The sequence below is a fragment of the Amia ocellicauda genome, chromosome 1 (genome assembly GCF_036373705.1).
Source record: "Amia ocellicauda isolate fAmiCal2 chromosome 1, fAmiCal2.hap1, whole genome shotgun sequence".
Lineage (NCBI taxonomy): Eukaryota > Metazoa > Chordata > Actinopteri > Amiiformes > Amiidae > Amia > Amia ocellicauda.
Genome location: NC_089850.1, coordinates 57,144,065 through 57,166,003, shown reverse-complemented (window position 1 = coordinate 57,166,003; position 21,939 = coordinate 57,144,065). Strand labels below are relative to the sequence as shown.

Sequence of the window (21,939 nt, the reverse complement as noted above, 5' to 3'; positions counted from 1 at the left end):
TATCCCTGAACTGAAAGTGAAGACAACTGTTACACAAGTACACCCAACGACACACCACTGGCATAATGGACTGATCTGAAAAGATCCTGAGAAAGGATGCCACATCTTTTAATGTTTAATCAGAGCATGCCAGCATCTTATGTTCTCTCACTGAACTCAAACAGGACAGACGTAAATAGGACAGAGCTGAGGAACTCGAACCTGATGTTCATAATTCAAGTATCACATGTACATTTTCAAATCCCTCCACGTAATGGACAAGAGCCTGTAACACCGCTTGCTTGTAGCCTGTTGTGTTGGTAGTATGGTTAGTGATTGCAGCCAGAAACAGAACAATCAGCTAACTACACTGCCTACAAACCAAGCACCAACAGAGATCTGCACAACTCAACCGGATCCAGCAGCACAGGAACACCTAGAACGAGAGAGAGGACAGATGCATGTTTAGAGAAGCTAAGAAAGCTCAAAGGCAGGGATGAAGGAGTGTCTATCTGTGCCCAAATAGCTTACTGATTCAAGCACCTGCCCTTGTTCTCTAAGGAAGCATCTATAATATATTTTGTAAGTCACCCTGAACAAGGGTGTCTGCATAAGAAATACATAAATAATAATACAAATTTGTGTCTGCTACCTCTGCACCTGTCTGCCCTGTGCCAGTTCCTCACTCCAGCTTCAGTTTATTTTTTAAATCCATACGTCCAAAACATATGGCACCCATTGCTTTGCAATGGTGTCCAAGGTATTTATTTTGGTGTCAGGCGGGTTAAAGTCCACAGGCATAATAATTAATTCATTTTACAAAGGTTTCCAGCAAACAGGATTCAGTTTGAATTAAAAATAAAGAAACAGCCTGTTCATAGGATTGAGAAACATTACTCATTGTAAACACAAACCTAAAATTGATCTTTAGACTTTCCATGCAATTCTAGCTGTTTTATGAAATAGTGAAATATGTTTAAGAATTATTAAACTAAACTTGATCATTATTGTATTATTATTTTCTGTTTGGTACCACAAATATTATATTATAAATTTAAAAATACTTCAGTTTGAGTGTTGTGAAATGTTCTTTCAACACAATCTATGAAACCGGTGCAAAACGATTTATTATTGTAGGTTCCAAATCCATTAATATGCGTTATTAAATTAAGTTTTGTATGTGCGTTGTGAGGTGTTAACCAGCTACACACCAATACTGGAATACACTGTGACGGAAACTGAACAACTGATCTGAATTAATAATTTCGTTAAAACTTCTATGAAAACCGTTTATTAGAAAAAATATAAAGTACTTCTGCGAGACATTTTTATTAAGACCTAAAGAAAACAAACATTTGAAACATGTGAAAATGATTTAAACGCTTACCCAAATGTCAAAGAAGTTATTTCCAATGCTAACATCTATTTCATGGTGATTTACAAATTCACATCTATTGAATGGTCAGTTCAGTCTGTATCCAAGAATGGGACCCGATGTTGTACAGTCCGAGACTAAAGGTTTTTTTAGAGACTTTTTGTGTACATCTTGTAGTCATGGACCTGCCACCGTGACGCCAAAACTGCTGGTGGAGCTTCATCCATGACGTCATCTACAGAAAGTAGGTGCTGAACAGTAAATGACGCGTTACCATGTAGGTGTGATCTCAATACAAATGCGCAATAAAGGAACGATTAGTTATGTAACAGATTTATATTTTAATTGATATGAATTACATGCGTACTATTATTATTATTATCCACAGGTCATTAGCCTATTTCCACGAAGCTTCAGGAGGCTGAGAGGCTTGTGAAAGGGTTTATTTGTCTTGTTTAGCGGTCTGAAGCCTAAATAATTTACTATTTACTACACGCCTGCGGCTTAAACTTCTATTCCCTTTTCTTGTATACAATTATTGTATAAAGTTTTTGCTGTTTGGTTATTTGAAACACAAGACTTGTTTCTGTAGAACAAACATGATCATCAGGAGATCTTTCAGAGCCTGTTGCTTCAATACAAACTGTTCTGTCGTTACATGCATATATGCGCAAATGTTTTCCCTATATGCTGCTGGTATATTTGAACCTGCAAACCATTGAAAGAAAACTTCTCAGGATTGTTTTTGTCTTCTTTTCATTCGGAAATAAACGTTTTTAGTAAGTACTCTGCTCACAAGGCGCCTCTGACAGCAGATAATATTGTTTCGTTTTTCTGTTGCTGTTTTTTAAATATATATGTGGTACTGCGTTTACATTCTCAACAATAAGCTTCACATCTCGGGTATAAGCTGTTGCTTTCTGTCAGTAATCGAAGACGCGTACAAACGTGTATCTGAGGTCTCTGCTCAGTCTGTGGATTGTAAAAAGACATCTGTGTGGAGTGGAAGGGACGCATAGGCTACCCTGTGTCCACACACACTGAAGCACTTACCCAGCGCCGGTGCGTCTGCGCGTCTGCGCGTCTGCGCGTCTGCAGGGACCCCTCGGCCCGGCTCCCCTGAGTCCCGCACACAGCCGCAGGCTTTATAGGGCGCAGGCGCGTCGCATCCCAACAGCTTTTCAAATATAGCGCCACGACGAGCGGGCTGCGGGACAGCGCCAACACGGCCTCCCGCGGGCTGCGCTGACAATGCGAGGCAGGGGGTGTAGGCAGTTACACAGTTTGAGGGGGGGCTAAGTTTGCCTGGAAATGGAGATTCTGAGAATACTGTAAAACGTATTGTGACAACTCTGTTCATTCTGCCTTTAGTATTTTATATTAACTGCATATTTTAATCTCTGCACTTTTTTAAAAAACTTTTTTTTTTAATTATGCTTAATTTGTAATATTTTCTGTATTATTTTATAAGGGATAAGAGGTGTCTGCCAATAAATCATAAATACACACACTCACACACACACACACACACACATATATATATATATATATATATATATATATATATATAGTGATGTGAATTCTTATATACAGCTCTGGAAATATTAAGAGACCACTGCAACTTGTTCTTAAATCAGCATCTCTATGTATATGGCAGCCATTCCATTCCATTCATGTTTTTATTTGGAATTTGGGAGAAATGTTGTCAGTAGTTTATAGAATAAAACAAAAATGTTCATTTTACCTAAACACATGCCTATACATTGTAAAACCAGAGAAATTGATGATTTTGCAGTGGTCTCTTAATTGTTTCCAGAGGTGTATGTGTGTGTGTGTATATATATATATATAGTGAAAAATAAATGAGAAATAAGTCTTTATGCCATTACAATAGAAGCTTAGGAGGGCTTGGGGTTAAAGTGTACTTCATGTTAATTATAATATGGTCCGGTCATATGATTAGAAACTGTCTACCCTGCTGCATTTTTAAACTCTCTTGCAAGTATATTACACCCCATGACAAAGCTAATCAGGAAAAAAACTAATCAAAAACATGCACTTTGCAGCAGCACTATAAAGCTGTGGGAGTCACATATATTACAAACAGTACTGAAGTCAGAGAACCTTAGCCGCTGAAATCAGAAAAGGCCTATAGTATACCGTGAAGTCTTAAGCCTGATATGTAATTCTTAACAGCTTGTGTTTGGTTTTAAGTAAGAGGGAACAGAGGGGAACCTGAATTTCCCCTTTCCCAGCTGGATTACCAAGTGATGTCAGTGTGGTTATGTAGAAGGGGTGGGGGTGGGGATTCAGTGCATCAAATAAGATGAAGCATCTGGACCTGAGGTAGTTGTTATGTATAAAATCTAACTCAAGGATGGCTGCCAGGAACAAACTGGAAAATAAACACTAAAGGAAAAGCTGAAGGTAACAGACAAGAGGTCCTGAAGTCAGATAAAGAATTCTCATCACAGTTAAGAGCTCTGCAATGGTCTGAATCCCAACCACGACACCAATTTGGTTACAACGAAGAGGACCAATGAAATCGGCTGCAGTTACAGCTGGGAGTCAATTCAGCGGGAAGGCCCCCCAAGAGACAGCCCTGTCAGCCTATGAAAGCTTTGTCAGGAGAGCGCGAGTCTTACCTAGGCAATCCAAAGAACATCCCCCAGAGCTTAGGACGACCCAGAAGCCACCTCCTCACATCCTGTCTGTGGCGACATACAACAAAGCCAAAATCAAAGTAAACAGAAGTGTGACCCTATACTTTAGACTACCGAATCCAAAACAAAAAAAAACGTTTAACACATTGAGCGCCACTTCTCCACTTCCTATTTGCCGGTACGCTGAAGTCACCAGGGTGTAGTATCGTTTCTGGAAGCTGTCATTACGAACGGAGAGGGAGGCAGTGCCTGCGGATGGCCAGTGCCCGTGTTGACCTGGGGTTTCCAGAGAAACCGTGTTTGTGAAAAGACGCTTGCTTTTTCTCTGGGTCATGTCTGGACTTGTCTGCAAAGAAGAAAGGAAAAAATAAATAAATACCAGCAGCCCATAATTGAATCATGCTCTGTGATTGTCGGGTGATGCCGGATAGCAAACAGTCACCAACTCTTAACCCCTCTCTCCCCGGCCATCCCACACAACACCTCCGGTTTCCTCTGCAGATACATTTCCATTCAAAATACTATTTTAAGTGTTTTATTTTTATTTTCTGAATCATGTATACATGCTTTGTTTGATAATATATGATTTGGATCATGTTTACATATTAATATTATTTGCAAATTGTATGTTGACCTCTACCACAAATTCATGAATGAGAATCTTCTGGAAGTCTCCAGCCAGTCCAGGGTATGCGAATCCCCTCCGACAGTTTCCCACTTCATTAGTCACCTCACCATGACCCTTGTTCAGAGTGTGTTAAATATAATTTTAATATAATCTAGAGCAAAAACACACAAGGGGGGGAGAAAACCAGTCACATTAGAGGAACATATTAGTGGTAACCCCTTGTCTCAAGATGACCTATACTAATTTAATGTTTATATTGCACATCTGAGATTTTAGCTGTTGGGTTTATGTACAAGGCTGTATGAATTACACAAGCCCTTTAACCCTTAATCAAGCTGGCTATCAGGTCAGCACTCTCATAACCTAGGCTACTGTTAGTTTTGCCATGGATGGTAGCAGTTATAGCATTGTTCAGGCAATAGCAGCTTCCCTGCAAGGTCAGCTTTCGGAAGAACACAGCAGTGGCAGGACACCAACGCGACCAAGTTATGACATTGATGGTGGGGGTGTACAATTGTTTTTTTTTTTAAGTATATTAACCACTTAGAAGTGAAGGCTGTTGACATTACATTGCACTCCTGACTTACACATTGGGCTATTTTCTTCAGTAGCAGAATAGAGATACTATTGAATGATACACATCTTGTGGTCAAGAAGGGTATAACACAAAGCAGCTTTATTTTAGAAAGGTATTTTAACCCACTTCCAGTAAAGTAGAAAGTGACAAGTTGTACATTAGGTTTTCACTTGGCTTTACGCAGCTGCCAAGAAAACATGTGTCCAGGGCAGGGAAAAATGTACTGCTTTTCTCCTACAGCTTCTGGGATAAGTGACAGGACAGCAGCTCCTCCCTCTCCACGGCAGGTAGTGGGAACAATACGGCTCCCTTTGTCCAGACAGCCCATAGTTACACAACCCCAAGCAGGAGGTGCTTCTCAGGGGTGGCCTATGGGACCTCCTCTCTGAAAGACAGAAACGGACATTGGAAAGTAGCCTTTCACTTTCAACTGTAGATGGGGACGGGGAGTGGGCAGACCAACAAGTGCTTCTCTACCCTTTTTCAGATGCTGTAGGAAAGATTGGTGCAAGAGTGGCTGTGGCTTGCCACCTTTTGCCACTAGAGGGAGACTGATCTTAATTAATGAGAGGGTGATATTTGGATACATACATACCATTTGCATTGTGCAGGACACCCATTTGGCCAGGAGTCAGAGAACACAGCACAGTAGGAATCATACAGTTCTACTTTCCACAGACTATAGCAGCTTCAGCTCAGGGAGAGCCTAGGGGAAGGTAGAACAAGGTGCTCCAAATTATTAAAGCAGCCTATAGCTCCCCCTTCTGGTTAACAAGCAGAAAGGGGCATAGTTGTTGGACAGGAAAACTCACTCTTTTGGGCATCCTGGAGGATAAGACATCACCTCCCTTCCTAGGGCGGCTAGTGGGAACAAGAAAACGTATTAGTTCTTCAATCACCAAGACCAGGGCTGGGACTGGGACACCTCCAGGAAAACTGGGGGAACAAGACCTTGCAGTTGCTTGTTTGGCCTGTGAATGTGGGACAGTATCTCTGGGTTAAGAGCTCTTCCCTATGTATGGTGAAACACCCAACATTGGACAGAACACATAACTCTTTCAGCAACCACACTTCTCTCCCTGCTCCCAACTGTGGGATGGCAGATCCTTCTCCCACATGAGAAGAAAGCTTTTGCCTGGAACCGTCCCACTGGCCGCCCGATTGGCTGATTGACTGAGCAATGAGAGCTCGGAATACAACTACATTCTCATGCCCATCAATCAGCCAATGACACAGTTTAATACGTGATTATTGGCAATAGTCACAATATACTATGTGTGTTATCAACATTATTTTACAGAAGTGCATTCCTATTTTATATGTGTGATAGTGAGACAAACTTGTAGAAAATAAAGCACTAATGGACATGATTTGTTATTGTTTTCTAATGGGACATAAAAGAAAATCAGAATCAGTCATAATGCAATATGTCCTGTATGTGTTTGTTAGACCACAGGTAACTCAGTTTCCAGCGTACCAAGGTGCTGTACTGTTGTCCTGCAGTTGGTTTGTTTTAAAGCGGGCTGTGAGGTTGCTAGGCATTTCTGTTGAGCAATCAGAGGGCCTGTCCTGACTTGCACCTTAAACACTGTCACAGGCTTCGAAGGTGTGTTTTCATTTTTTATTTTCTGTTGGACAGTGGGTAATTCCTGTCTTATTATGCAAGTGTGCATCTGTGCTGTGTAATCAACTTTCCAGCTCCCAAAACATGGACTTTTTCCTGTGGTAACCCAGTCTTTCATTAATTTTCTCTCTGTAAAAGAGGAACTCTGTACTGAATGATACGTGGAAATACACTCCAACACAATGGCTGGTGTTTGTTGGTTCTCAATCCTGAATACACTTCAAAGCCAAACAAAAACTAATAGGACCAACAATACTCCTTTTTCTTAATCACAAGCTTGTGTGATGAAAACAGACAACCTGATTCTGAGGGTTTTTAACTTTTCACAGATTTAATATGCTTAAGTAAATTAATGGTTATTGTAGCCTGTTTCACAATAAAAAAATTAAAGTTTATAAAAGTTGGAAAATCACTTTTCCTTCTTAAATGAACCATAAATCACCTGCCTTGGATTGTCAGAGGTGCAAAGTGAAGGTGAAACAGACCTTAGACTTGTGGAAAGAAATCATAAAAAATAATGTTCAGCCTAATTGGGGAACAGACGTTTACAATATCAGTCCTGGTGGACATGTATAAGAAGCTGTGGGGCAATTATTTTCTGCAAGTAAAAAAAAAAAGTAAAAATCTCTAGTCAACCAATTACTTTCTGCCCTGTTACAGCGGGTTTAAATCTGTGGAACAATTGTTCTCCATGCCCCCTGGCCCCAGTTTCAGCAGGCATCAGTGTGTGGTATGCAGAACTTTGACTCGGGCTATTTATTACAGAAGCACGTCTCTGCTGGCAAGATTGAGGCCGATGTAAGCCTGTCTGTGTGTATTCATTCTTGCTCAAGTTTTTCGTCCTTTAAAATGCACATCACTGTGTTTTCCACAAGAAAAAAAATGCAATTTACTAAAGGCGGCGTTGGACTGACCCGGTTATAAATACCACCCTTTACTGAATTATTTCTGCACATTGCACAAAACAGAATAACACAATAAATACAGAGCGACAACGCTAGTGTAATAAGAAACAATATATAACGAATTTATTAGCATAAAGGTGAACTAAAATTATGTTTAATGCATTTATATGCGGAGAGGCGCACAAGGAAAAACGCAAAAGATAAAGAAATACTAGTTCATTTGGTAATAGTTTTGATTGATAAATATTTGTTACATTTGATATAAGATTTCACATCAATTAATAGTCGTGATGTCATCATTGATTGCACCTGTTCAGGGCTGCTGTCTGCTCCCTATAAAGTATGCAAACTGCGGTGGTGTTAAATAGTTGTGTTGGGTTTTTGTTTGTTTTTAAACACTCGTAGAGTTCAAACTTTTTATTTTTATTTCTATTTTATTGAAATACGGCTAATTGTTATGTTTTAAAGTGCGTCTAATTTTAATGCCCTCTAAGATTTAATCCTATATAATTGTTTTACCCTTGGCGTATTTTTTTTAAATCGGTCATCCATTTGGACTCTTTGTACGGGTTTAAATAGCCCTACTACAGAGGCTGCCGTTGAATTGAAGCAGTTTAAAAAATAATAATAATAATGAAAGAAGAAATTGCGGCCACAGTTTTCTTTATCACGAGACTGGCAAAGAGACACGGGAAGCTGCCGAGGAAGAGCAGCGAGAGGCTGGCCGTGGAGCTGACCGCCATCCTGTTTGACAGATACCGCACCCACTGGTACCCGGAAAACCCCGAGAAAGGCCAGGCTTTCAGGTCCGGGATTTAAATTCACCGTTTCTCCCCCCTTCCCGTTTAACGTGATCTTGATGAACTCCCTTGCTCCTGTCGCGCAGGTGTATGCGGATGAATAAGTGGCAGTTGAGAGACCCTGTACTGGAGCAGGCCTGCTGGCAAAGTGATGTCGACTATGAGGACATGGGCTTGCCGAAAGAGATCACCATCTGGGTAGACCCGGGTGAGGTGTGCTGCAGGTGAGTGGTTTTCTGCACCGATGGCGTTCTTGTTGATGGCTGCAGCCTGGGGTCAAAAAGCTAGACTGTCAAAGCTGGGGCTTGGGATTGAAATTGAAAATTTGAAGCGCAAATGCATTGGTGTAGCTGGACTCAAGGGACTCGTCTTGCTGCCCCTTTCCTCCCCTCTTGCTGCCACTCCAGGTACGGGGAGAAGAACAAGCCCTTTAGCGTGGCAGTGCTGGATGGACCGGGTGAGGACCGCGAGTTCACCCAGCGGATCAGTAGCGCGGTGGAGAAGGCCACCTCGGACTACCACTCGGGCACTTCCTCTGAGGAGGAGACCAGCAGTGTGGCGAGTGGCAGTACCAGCCCCCTCGTGCCCAAGACCATCCCCACTGTCAGCAACCCTAACAGCGTCTACCAGGTGAGAGCGGCTGGGTGTCTGACTGGAAACCTGCCTGCAAATATAGCCGCCACAATCTAGAGGACTGAGTAGTAATTGGCTCAATCTCTTGCCCAAGGACTAGACATCTGGCAATAAAGCCCCATGTATGTTGAGCCTTGGACCAGGCTAAAATACTGTAGTGCTTCCATCTTCCATTATTTTGTGCCCATCTGTTAAATGGGCTGAACTTGCTACTTTAATGCATTTTCTCCCCCCAGTTCAGTGACTTCAGTGCTCCCCCAGCTGTACAGCAATGGACTCCCTACACCAAGAGGAAGCTCTTCCAAGGAGATGGGTACCAACACGCCCCTGCCCCAGGGTACTACCCTCCACACAAGACCTACAAGAGCTACAGGGCTTCGTCTGCCTTCTCTGGTCCGCGTGTCGACCGCTACCACTGGGTCAGCAAAAACCGCTCCTAGCCTGAGCCGCAACTGCCCTGTTGCCCTGTTGGGTTTTATCTGCTGCATCGCATGGAAATGCCACATGGAGAGTTCTAAATGTTTAACTTGTGTGTCATATTTAAAGAGATTAGCTGTTTTTGACTTGCTTTCTATGAGCTAGACTCATTACAGCACCTTTTATCTGTTGAACAAATTTATATTGTCTGTCCCCGAGTTTTAACCTTGCAAATGTAAGCTTAAACTTCAAAATAAAACGCTTTTTATTAAATTCAAGGTTTGTAATTTGGCTGAATTTCAGCACCCAATCTGAGATGGTGCTAGTTCTGTAAAGTCCTTCTACCAGACTAGTGCAATTCTCACTCTTGCCACTTGGAGGCACCAATGGTTAACTTAAAAGCACCTAATCAGAGCTTACTTGTTCTCAAGGTTATGTAGATGTGCATTGATCTTGGTAAGTCTTTTGCTTATAGACTTTACTTTAACTATAGACACCCATCATTTTTTCACATCCAATGGCTCTCTTGGAAAAGTAATGTTTAAGATGCTTGAACACCAGAAGTCCCATCTAATTGATTTAGGTTTGAAAAGAACTTTGGTCACTAAATAGTTTGGTACAATCATAACCAGGAAAGTTTCCAATGTCTAGTGATGGAGGGCTGATTTCTGGGGGGCAGGGCTGCAGTAGAACATTTCGCCACAGATGAAAATGCAGTGTCCCAAATCATGATTCTAAAATGGCTCGGCAGATACAATCTCGGCAACATGGGCTATTCAAATGGTCTTGGATAATATTCAGTTGTGGGCTGACCCCTGGCAGATGAAATTCAATGTGGACAAGTGCAAGGTATTACATGCAGGTAACAAAAATGTCCACTATAATTACACTATGGGAGGAATAAAAATGGATGAAGTAACGCATGCGAGAGACCTAGGAGTCTATGTGGACTCCTCACTTTCTCCATCCAAACAATGTGGGGAAGCAATAAAAAAGGCAAACCCAATGCTAGGGTATATTGTCAAAAGTGTAGAATTGAGAACAAGGGCAGTAATGTTCAGACTGTACAATGCACTAGTTAGAGCTCATCTGGATACTGTGTGCAGTTCTGGGCTCCACACTTCAAGAAAGATATCGCTGCTCTAGAGACAGTTCAGAGGAGAGCAACCAGACTTATTCCAGGTCTGAAGGGAATGTCCTACTGAGGAACTGAACCTTTTCACCCTGGAACAGAGGAGACTACGTGGGGACTTGATCCAAGTCTTCAAAATCATGAAAGACTTCGACCACATCAAACCAGAGGAGCTTTTTCAGATCAGCAGGGACACACGCACCCGGGGACACAAATGGAAATTGGGCTTCAAGGCATTCAAGACAGAAAACAGGAGACACTTCTTCACACAGAGAGGCGTCACAATCTGAACAAACTCCCCAGCGATGTGGCTGAAGAGACAATTTGGGAACATTCAAAAACAGACTGGATAGGATCCTTGGATCACTTAGTTATTAATGGACACCAAACGAGCACGATGGGGCGAATGGCCTCCTCTCGATTGTAAACTTTCTTATGTTCTAACTGTAATTTTGTTTTATTTTCCCCCAAATTACATATGCAATTTGTATCTGAACATCTTCAGCAAGTGTAAAGGTTCAGAAAAGGGGTGGTTGAAGGTTGGCTTTGGGGGCTGCACCAAACATCCTCGAGGACTTGCATTTTAAATTCCTCTTAACCTGGTTCTCGGTCTCTTACGTAATGGAAAAGCTCATGTTGCAACAATGCCTGATGTTTCGGGACCATGCTGCAGTTATTGAGCTGGAATGATCATGCCAACTAAGTCCTGCTTAATTAAGATCTGTTCAAAGAGGTGGACTTGTGCTTTGCTGAAAGGCAGGTGTGCCCAGTCAAGGTGACCTCTTAATTTGTGTTGGGACAGTGCAGAGGGTCTTCAGCTCTCCCACCTTTGCCAATTGCATAGTTTTTTTTTTTTAATGTGGTTCTCGTTCAAAATTCTCATAGTTGTCAGATCTCCACCTCTTAGTAGATGGGTCTGGTTTTATTTCCTTCAGTACCACTCGGCCAGCTTCCCAATTAAGAGGTTTTGTGAAAGTGGCAGCAGATTTCAACTGGACACCTGAAACATCCTTGTACATTGTTCCCCAGCCACTTCTGCATATCAATACTGACTCATCAAAGACCTGATCACTGCAGTCCCAGTGCTCTGGTTACATGTCAAGTGGTGTAGCCATCCACTAAAGTGCTGACATGTTTTAAGGCTTTGCTTCTCATTCGAGGTGGTGGGTGGTACAGTATCTGAGAACATACAGCCCCTTAGTGCATGAAACCAAGCTGGAGGCTTTTTGATTTCCTATTTTGTAACACAATCCCAGTGTCTGAAATACTGTAGGCTGGATTAGCTGCAATTATCAAGATTTTCTTTCTTTTACAAAAACAAGCAGACACTGAGCTTTTGTGTCCAGGCCATTGAGAGATTCACCACACATTCTGGTCTGTGTTTTATAACAACATTGCTAGGAAAGATTCTCAATATACATATATATATATGTGTGTTTTTGGGAAGCTAGCTGGGCACACCTTATGGACCCCCGGGTGAAGACCCATCAATCGCTCCACTGCAGGATGGGATATTCATTTCACTCCACTCCACTCCTCTTTCTCAGAGTATCCCCTTTCTGAACGCGGTTGCCATCTCAACTGGCCACAATCGATGTCGGTTACCAGTCTACTCGGGTTTCCACCCCTATTGTCATCCCCTGAGAAACCACAGTTGAGGGCTCAGGATTGTTCTAGCATGTGGGACTTCCAGACAATGGGAAACAGAAGAAGATGTACACGCTGCTGGCACTTCAGTGCTGATGTGGTTAAATCTCAGTCATCACCTTTTAACTCAAGGTGTCTGATTCTGATATGAAGCGTCCAAATCCCTGGATAAATTAACAAGCTCTTTTTCAGTCTTAATTGGCAAAGCTATGCTTATTTGTGTTGATACTTTGTGTTCCCAAGACGGCACATAATAAAATGTGCTTGCTTAATAATAATAATGATGAATAATAGTTTGCGAAAATGAGTATATTCTCAATAGATGCAATGTGTTGAAAACTAAGAAGAAACCTTTTGCTCTGTTCTGTAGTAGTTACTGCATATTGTTTCCCAATGTCATTGATGAGTTGTTCACTCCTTTGTTTGCTATTTAGTCCTCATTCCTTCTGTTGCTTTTCACTCTTGGCTCCATGAGTGCACTGCCACCTCTATCCTGTCTTCATTGGGAGTGGTAGATTTACTCAATGCCCTAAGCAGAGATGGCACTGATGTAGTCTGGGAATTTGTATTCAATTAAAGCCTTCATTTTGGAGGAATGTTCTAAAGCGGGGAAAACTTGAAAAATGTCCACATTATGTTGGCCATAGAGAGGATTATAAATGACAGCAGGCTCTGGCACATGATTGTTTGGTGCAGTCAGTGAGTGAAGAACTATTAGGAAGAGCATACACAATGCTAGGGTTTCTTCTCTATGAAGGTCACTGTTTACACCACTTCACTTCCAATGGCTTTTATGTATAAACTTTTGATTTGATGTACCTTATTTTAATATTAATGAGGTTGTCTGTGATTTAATAGTTCATGCGACTCCTGCCCCTGACGTGGACCCACACCTGTGATAACTGGCTATGCAAGAGCACGTTTAATGAATCCTGCACATCCGAGAGCGCAAACGCGCTGCGCATGACCGAGGACCTGGGGGAATCCATCGCTTTCAAATTATAGCATAGAAAGACAAATGTTGAATGCTTATTTGGAAATGTAACTTGTTTCTATCATTAACTGGGATTTGTATAAATTTCATCCTTCCATAGCATCTGTGTTTTCGTGCACCTGGGAGGGGCTGGTAATAACTGTGAAAGCTGTTGGTTAGGATAGGTCAAAGTTCAAAACATTGCAGCGCCTGTGGAAGATACTTATCATCTTCTTGTTACATTTTCTCCAGTGGCAAACTGCATGTTGTCCAGTAGCGTAATGTGCTTACATGTAGCCTGTAACCTGTAATTGCTGCCCCACTGCAGCTGCAGCCTGGGTCTCCTGCTTCTGCTCTGATACTTATGGAAGAGCTATTGAGGGTCCTGAAGCTGACACTGGAATCTACTCTGCTCAGAATAGACTTGCCTCACCCGCCCCTCATCCTTAGGTTTTTTGGTTGTGTGAAATTTCTCTTTTATTTTTTATTATAGAGGATTCCCTTTACTCATATCCAAGCCTTATTGTTTAACTCAGTAGTGGATAAAGTTACCATGGTGTTTTCTAACTGCCTGGTTTTAATAAGAAAGCCTATTTTATGTACCTTGTGGGACAATGACAAATTACTAGCACTAGCCTCCAGCTAATGGTCATCTGAGGACAGAGGTAGCCCTTTTGAGAGTTTGCATGCAAGCAGTGTTGGCAGACTTTTTTTTTACAAAATTGTATATCACGCCTCATGGCACAAGCGATCACATTTCTATTTACAGTGTATATTTCCCCTGAGAAGACCTTGTCCTTTGCAACATTTGTAAAGCCCTTTTAATGATTAGTGATAGAAAAACCTCTATGAACAGGTTTGTAATTAATCTATTAATTCCTTCTCATGTAATAACACTGGGCCAACTCCTAGGTTTCCTTCGCCTAAACACTGTGGTGTCTTCTGGTGTTTCTAACCTAGTCCAATACACTTGGAAGGGAATGCTGCATAAGTCTGAATCCAATGGACACCAGCATGTGACTTTCAGTATCACTTCAATGTATAGTTACACTTTGTTTTAAAGTACTAAATATTTAGACCAATATACTTTATACATCACCAGTTTCTAGAGTGGCAAAGCTTTGTTTGTTCCAATTAAAAATACTGACATATTAAGGATAATTGGGTGTTTGTTCCAAATTATACACTATCTTTAATTGATCCATCTAAAATGTTTAATTTGATTGTGTGCCTGTAAAATCCTTTGAAGCAGAGCAATAGTGCTTTATGTGGCACTGTGGAGTATGTTGCCATCTTCCCTCATTGTGTCAAGACGAGTCACATTTTTACAAAATGGCTTTGTTAAACTGTTTGTGTAACTTTTTAGATTTGATTGTTCTATTTTGGATCTTAATTGTGTTTTAATAATTCAGTTTTATTTTCTTGCTTTGAGCTGCTTTTAGTATGAAACCGATCCCGAGGAGTCTTAGTCCAGTACATTTTGTTGGCTGCACTAAATTATCATCTGCTGAGACATGCATGTTGGTAATCAACCTATTAAAAGGAATCTGTTTTTGAGAGATGAGAAGTATTTAGGTTATTGTTCCAAATTAATCTCTGAATCATCTGCTTCAAATTAAAGAAATGTATTATTTAAAGCATGCTGGATAAACTCTTTATTAGACACTGACAAGGATAGTTTAGTTAGCATAGATTGCATACGTTTCCTTAAATCCATACACCTGGACATAAAATCTGTGTTTTTTTTTAGTTAATTGTGTTTACAGTGTATTTGTTTCAAACCCTACATTGTGTGGTTTTGTTTGTTGTGTATATATAAATGTATTCATTAAATTACACTTTGAACTTCTCCACTATATGATTTTCCTTTTTAAATGGATGGAGGAAATGTGTTTCTACTTGTTATTTTAAGGATCTTCTACCTTTTCAAATGTTCAGAATGAAAGTACTTTGAGATGTGATTCTTGCTTCATTTAATTTAAATCATTTTTAAACCATGTCATTGACTTCTCTGGGCATCTCGGAACTCGTTTACTGCCCGTTTACTCTCCCTACCAGTATGTTTCAGAGACCCGTGTCTGACTGAGGAAATGGTTTATCAGGCAAAGCTAGGCGATTGACTAATGATACATAAGTGACATGTTAGTGGATATTTCATTGTTATTGTTTACTGGTTTTGATAAGTTGGACGTGAGAAGAATGCAGGCAAGGCAGGGAAGAGATCAAGACCTTAAGAGATGTAACTGACACCTCCTGTTATTGAATACTAACTTATTCACAGATACCATTTTTTGTCCTGCTTGGAGATTATAAATATCCTCCCCATTGTCCTCTACTCTCACAGACAACCTGCACAGGACTCTCCAACGTAAGGTATGAAAGATTAATACTCATAGGTTATGGGATTCAGGGACAAAAATGCTTATTAAAGGTGCTATGTTTATGTATTGATGTGCACAGAAGTGCTTCACAAAAAATGAAACTTATGAATTATATTTTATTAGGAAAATGATTGCCTACTCTCAATAAGGTTAAAACATATTAGGTGAAATAATTATTTATCGTTATTTGGTTTTTTTTCTTCTGAATTTGCACTGTTGCAGGACATCATTTAAGCTTTGTTTTCCTTTCGTAATGAAGAGTGTCTATATTGAAAATGCACGCTGTGAATTCTGTCTGGACTTGTTCACAGAGAGAGCATCTCACTTTCTGCTTGAGAGTGGAAATTGAAATGGCTTTGCAGTTTCAAACTATTTTTCATTCTGAATAATTTAATCAATCTCCTGATTTTTCAGTCTTTCCTTTTTGCCTCCCAGGTCTTTTGCAACTGGGGATTAAAAAGACGCACCTGCCCACAGACACGAAGTGATTAATATCTTTTCCCAGGTAACAGAGTCATTATTATGTAGATTAAAAATGGGAGAACCTTGGTGAGGGAATACTCAGAACACACCAAGGTCTCCCAGGAGCTGAGTTTGGGGAAGAGGTAACCAAACACACGGCTTCCCAATCCATTTCACTAGGTTTTGGGAGCCAACATCTTAAATGGTGCTTCAATAGTTCAGAAGTAATTATTATATATAATCTCTCTCAGCTGTTGTCCAGTGTGTGAAGATGTTGCTGGCATACCTCTCTCTGAGCACCGTCCTCCTGCTGACACGTGGGTCCACAGCTCAACTGTTCAACTGCTCCGCTGAATTCAACCGGGTCCCGGGTAAGTCCCTCGCAAAGAGGAGATCTCTCATCTTCTGACTTTTATGTTTTATGTATCCCAATGTGATTCATGCTCTTCATGTCCTGTCCTAACATTCCTAAGATCTCCCTCCCAGCTCTATCAGCGTTGGGTCGAGAGCATTGGGGCCAAAGGATCTGAAGAGCAAGAGTTTTTTCAACCTTTAAAATAAATATATGCATTACAGACTTGAATATATTTAAAATGTATCGCATATATTTTAAATACACAAAGAAGAGGCCAAATTCTGGCATATGTAGCCACTTCTTCTGTTTAACTTGACTCTACCCTCCCGTCTCCTAATCCGTGTGTTTTGCGGCGCAGATAATCAGGACCTGAAGGTGGACTGCGGCCCCCAGGTCATCAATCTGGAGGTGAACCTCTGCACGGCCCAGTACGCTGGCTTTGACCCCACAGGCCTCGCCCTCAACAGCCAACACAACATCTCCCAGTGCGCCGGCACCATTGACACTGACGTCAGCCCCCCCGTCATCCGATACAGGCTGTCCATCACCCAAGATAATGTTTGCGCGCAGTCATTTCAGGCAAGTTTGCTCTTCTCCTCTCCCCTCCTCTCTTCATACGAGTGAGAGGCTTTCTATACTGAGAAGTAAAAGTGATAATATTGCTATTTACAGTCCAGGAAAAGACACTTCAGCTGGGATTGACTTTGGCTCATGTATCGGGCCCACTGTATATAGAGAGGTGGATGCTGCCTTCCCTAATGACGAGTCTGTGGTTTCCTGTTGGTTTTCAGATTGTAAACGAGGGCGCAGGCAACGGGATCTTCAGCTCCTTCTCCAACATCCAGTCGGTGCTCATCGCCGGCTATATCGACACTCCGAAATCGTCCCAGGGGATCATCAGCTACTCGACTGACCTGTACTACTACTTCACCTGCCGCTACCCCCTGGAGTACTTCCTCAACAACACACAGATCATCACGTGAGTACCCTCGCTCTCTTCCACTAACCCTGCGTCAACCCATCTCTCTGTATCTTTCACTCCACATTCCCCTCTCTCTCTCTCTCTCTCTCTCTCTCTCTCTTCTAGGTCCTCAGTGTCATTAGCCATGAGTGACAACAATGGCTCGTTCATCAGCACCCTCAGCATGAAGCTGTACAATGTGAGTTTCAAGTACCGAAAATGACATCTGCCACGTTTACTCCTCCTTCCAACCATGTCAGGATTTGTCAGTATGACAACAGTGACGTTTTTTTTACCACAGTTTGCAATGAGATCTTTTGAAGTAATCCCTGTCGATGGCATGGCGCGGTTCATCACTAACCCTTTAACCATGACTCACTTTTCTTGTGTCTCTCTTATGAAATCCCAGGACTCCAGCTACTCTTCTCCACTGACTGTCCCAGACATCGGCATACCACTGCAGACTCTGATCTACGTGGAAGTCAGTGCCAATAACCTGACTGAGAAGTAAGGGCTCCTCTCACACAGCCTTATGTTAACGCAGGGTATACGGCCACTGCTGGAAAACTTGTTCCACACAGGCAGCTGACAACCGCAAAGTTAAGTGACTTTTCCTGACAGGTGTTGGCCATAGTAAACCGAAAACAGAGAGAGAGGCTCATAGCCCTTCAGATCGGGAGCTACACAGTGTTTGCCTCACTCTCATCTGCTGTTTTCATCCATCTTCCCAGTTTTAATGTGTTGCTGGACCACTGTTTCGCCACACCCTCGCCTTTCAACGCAACCGGCGATGATGAGCACAACTTCTTCATTGGGTAAGTAGATTGGCACCAACGTTTTTAGGGTTTGTGACTTTTTTGTGAATCTGCATAAATGGACAAACAATCATGAACGGCAGACCTGAAAGTGCATTTAGGATATTTGAATTCTTCTGGGCTTTGAATAATAATAGTGTGTGCAAACATACTGGGGCGGGTTCTTACCCACGTCTGGTCACACAAATGTATGTACACAAGTTTCAGTCATTAGTATCAGTCATCAGGGGACGAGTCTAACTAAGGGCTCGGAGATGTCTACTCGTGACTAACACTGGCAGTCTTTTCAGTTGATGACAAATTAAACTAAATATTATAGAAGACTAAATTAAATGAAGTAAATGAATTTAAAATTAAGGTAATTGATGGGGTCTTTTCTGCAACCATGTTGAGTGAGAAGCTGTGAGTGTGAGAGCAACTTGCCTCCCTCATTATTAAATTAATTTCCAACACTCAGAAAAGCACATGCTTTGTGCAGCTCAGCACTGCAGTAAATGTTGCTGGTTTTCATGCATTTCAGTTGCAATAAAGACGTCAGGACCACCATAGTGAAGAACGGTGTAGGCCAGAAATCGCAGTTCTTCTTCGAGGCGTTCCGCTTCGTACAGCACAGGGACAAGCCGATCTCCACGTTGTACCTGCACTGCATCACCCGGCTGTGCCAACCCCAAGACTGCCAGAACCTGCTGGCGGTGAGCTGCCCCTCTCCCATCTCCTCCATCCCCTCCATCCCCTCTTCCCTGTCTCCTCTCATCTCTCGCTCATCCCATGACTCTACCGACGCCCCACACTTTAGTTACTTGTACACAGCCCTGCTGTATTTAAACAAGCAGCTCTGAAGAATGGAGCAATGTGTGTATTGACTGTATCCCCCTCATCATGAAGAGTCATAACGTAGTCCGTTTGTCCCATGGGGGTTGGTTTATTCTTTATTCTATGCTCTTCTTTAGGGCCTGTAATCATGTTTATAATAACTATCCCTTGGTGCTTCACTACATAAAATGACACCCAGCCATTTTACAAGCGCATTCAGTTTTTTTTCTAATGTACAATACTTCTTTAGTGTTATACCATAGGTGAGTGCAAGATCAAATTAGGCCAGACACAAAGGTGCTTACAGACTCCAGACAACCCAGGGGAGAATATAAGCTCTGATAATAGAGAGGCTCACAAGTGAAGCATGTCCACAAGGCCCAGCTGGGTGTGCCCTGTCCCAGCAGTAACACCAGCAGGCCCAAATCCCCACTGGGGCTCCCAGTCCAGCTCAGGTAGAGAGCCAGCCCTGTGCCAAGCGGCTGATCTGTGCAACTGGCCGTTTGTCGTATTCTGCGGTGGCTCCTGCACTGAATTCGGGTCGTGGGTGCCGCTCTGTGCCAGCGTGCTGCGGCAGTGTTCCCCAGAGACAGTCTGTGTGGCGGCAGAGTAATGCGCTCGCTGCGGTTTGTCTTCACAGAGCTGCAGCGGCAATAGGAAGAAGAGACAGACTAGAGCAATTGGGTCCACAACCACAGACAGCGTCACAGTCTCCGCAGGACCCCTCTACACCAAAGACCTGGGTAAGGCTTGGATGTGAACAAATATCAAAAACAACCAATCGACCAAGTAAAGGAAGAAAAGCACTCCATACTAAACTAGTCTGTCACGGGGCAGTTCATCAGACCGTATCACTGCCAAGCTATTGACACAATCTAAAATGTTTAGGTGGATTTTTTTTAATGATATTTTTGGAAGTTATGCGAGATTGAATCATGCAGATTATCCGTCTGAGTGCTGCACCTCAGACTGTTACTATTGTCGAAGACTGTCACCTAATCAGGTTGAAACACGTATGTGGATATAATCTAGACGGCTCTCTGTCAAACACATCAGCAGACTTTAACTGCACAGGGACCCATGGAGCTCTCATGATAAAAGCTATGATATGACAATCCAACAAGTGGGTTTTGATTTTATATTCCTGCAACACCTGCAAGAGAAGATACTGCAATGACTGGGAAGAGAGTAAGTCGGAGAAGGTATTAACAATTTGAAGGTGTAAACATTGCCTGACTTTCTTTCCTGACATTTTCTCTCCTCTTTCTGGCAGAGACCATTGAGCAACCCTATTATCTGGCTCAGGGTAAGTCAATAATTGTGCCCATTTGGCGCTTAGAGGGCACTTTGGCACAATACCTGGACAAAGCAAATATTGGGAGATGGACAGTGATTCAGAGAAATTAACTGGATAGGTAAAGAACTGGGGCACAAAAGAAAACTGAATACAATTTCTCCAGCTGTAATTGAATTTGAAGAGACTGCTGTGATATGTCCAGCACACTAATTTGTTCTAAAATTACCAAAGTAAAGAGTCAGGCCTGCCTCAGCTGGAAGTGCGTTCACAACAAAAAGAAGGGCCTTTTGTTTGTGTGTGTGTTTGTGTGTGGTGTCTGACAACATGGATTAAATATATTAATGCGTATTACGATATACGCAGAAAACAAACCTATATTTTATCATACACATCAGCTTGGTGCAGGAATATATTTAAATCAACATTAATATATTAAATCTATTTCTTTATATTTTCAAAATGCACTTTGGTATATTTCTGCATATTGCAATGTATTTATAATGTATACTGTCAGCAAATGTTCTTGTTTTCTCTATATTAACAAATTGGTTTTATCTTTTTATCCCAGAGCAGATCTGTTTTTTTTAACTCTTAAGATGCCATACAATTCCATAAGTGTCACATACAGAGGTTGTGGTACAGTGGGATCATATATTTTTGTCATGCCTGTGAGATTTGTCCCTAACCCTAACTCCCACATTGCACTGGTTCGTTAAGAGTGAATGTCTGGAGCAGGGCTGAGCTCACGCGGTGTGGCCCTCTCTCTCTGCAGAGAGCCAGGGCACGGCACAGGGGCCCGTCCTCACAGGCCTGGTGATCGGGCTGATGCTGGCCACCGTGGGAGTCATGCTCCTGGTGCTGGGCGGCTGGTTCGTGCTGAAGACACACTTCAAGAAACGGGGGCTCATCGGATGATGAAGCTCGTCCAGGCCTGGATGGCGTCAAACCTCTCTCACCCTGCTTATGAGAACGAATTTGTCTAGCTTGCGAGTGCTTATTTTTAATAAACAATGTCTACTGGGAAAGAAAGTAAAATATATATGTTTGTATATCATATAACCTTGAATAACATAACTGCATGCATTGCACAACTACTCTCTGAAGTTTTTACATGTTTCTCATTTTAATTAGTATATATTTTAATTGTAATAATTGTTTTATAAATAAACTGCATTAGAGAGATTACACAGACTGTGTAGTGAACAAAAGTGGGAGTAAAGCAGGAATTGATACAGTCCAGCTGCGAGTGGAATTTTTTCCAAACTCTTAATCCTATCGCATCTAAACAAAAGCAATTTGAAATTATATCTGGCTAGTTCTGTTAAAACTCCCCGCTTTCAAAATCCCCAGCATGCACCTGTACAGGGCTGAGAAACTCAACACTTTCACATGCTCTTACATTCATAAGGAACCAATCTGCACACAGGTAAATTCAAAATACACCGATCAGCCATAACATTATGACCACTGGCAGGTGAAGTGAATAACACTGATAATCATGG

The 21,939-nt window shown here is 41.9% G+C and overlaps 2 protein-coding genes and 1 long non-coding RNA gene across 3 annotated transcripts; 2 read left to right on the top strand and 1 right to left on the bottom strand.

The window, feature by feature from the left end:
• Positions 1 to 5,304: 5,304 nt before the first annotated feature.
• LOC136760993 (uncharacterized) lies at positions 5,305 to 6,319 on the bottom strand. Its single transcript, XR_010820363.1, has 3 exons — positions 6,035 to 6,319; positions 5,818 to 5,928; positions 5,305 to 5,607 (listed from the first exon to the last, which is right to left on the bottom strand). It is a non-coding gene; the product is annotated as an uncharacterized LOC136760993 (long non-coding RNA).
• A 1,811-nt stretch (positions 6,320 to 8,130) lies between these two features.
• Positions 8,131 to 9,879, top strand: btg4 (B-cell translocation gene 4). The gene is made up of 4 exons (XM_066715611.1): positions 8,131 to 8,557; positions 8,638 to 8,775; positions 8,959 to 9,181; positions 9,421 to 9,879. Exons 1-4 carry the CDS (start codon positions 8,385 to 8,387, stop codon positions 9,622 to 9,624), a joined length of 738 nt encoding a protein of 245 aa, XP_066571708.1. The 5' UTR covers positions 8,131 to 8,384; the 3' UTR covers positions 9,625 to 9,879.
• Positions 9,880 to 16,467: 6,588 nt separating this feature from the next.
• Positions 16,468 to 21,524, top strand: LOC136759303 (zona pellucida-like domain-containing protein 1). Its single transcript, XM_066714233.1, has 10 exons — positions 16,468 to 16,567; positions 16,910 to 17,130; positions 17,343 to 17,530; positions 17,639 to 17,711; positions 17,922 to 18,019; positions 18,244 to 18,327; positions 18,848 to 19,019; positions 19,781 to 19,883; positions 20,414 to 20,446; positions 21,210 to 21,524. The coding sequence occupies exons 1-10, from the start codon at positions 16,468 to 16,470 to the stop codon at positions 21,350 to 21,352; spliced, it is 1,215 nt and encodes a 404-aa protein (XP_066570330.1). The 3' UTR covers positions 21,353 to 21,524.
• Positions 21,525 to 21,939: the final 415 nt, after the last annotated feature.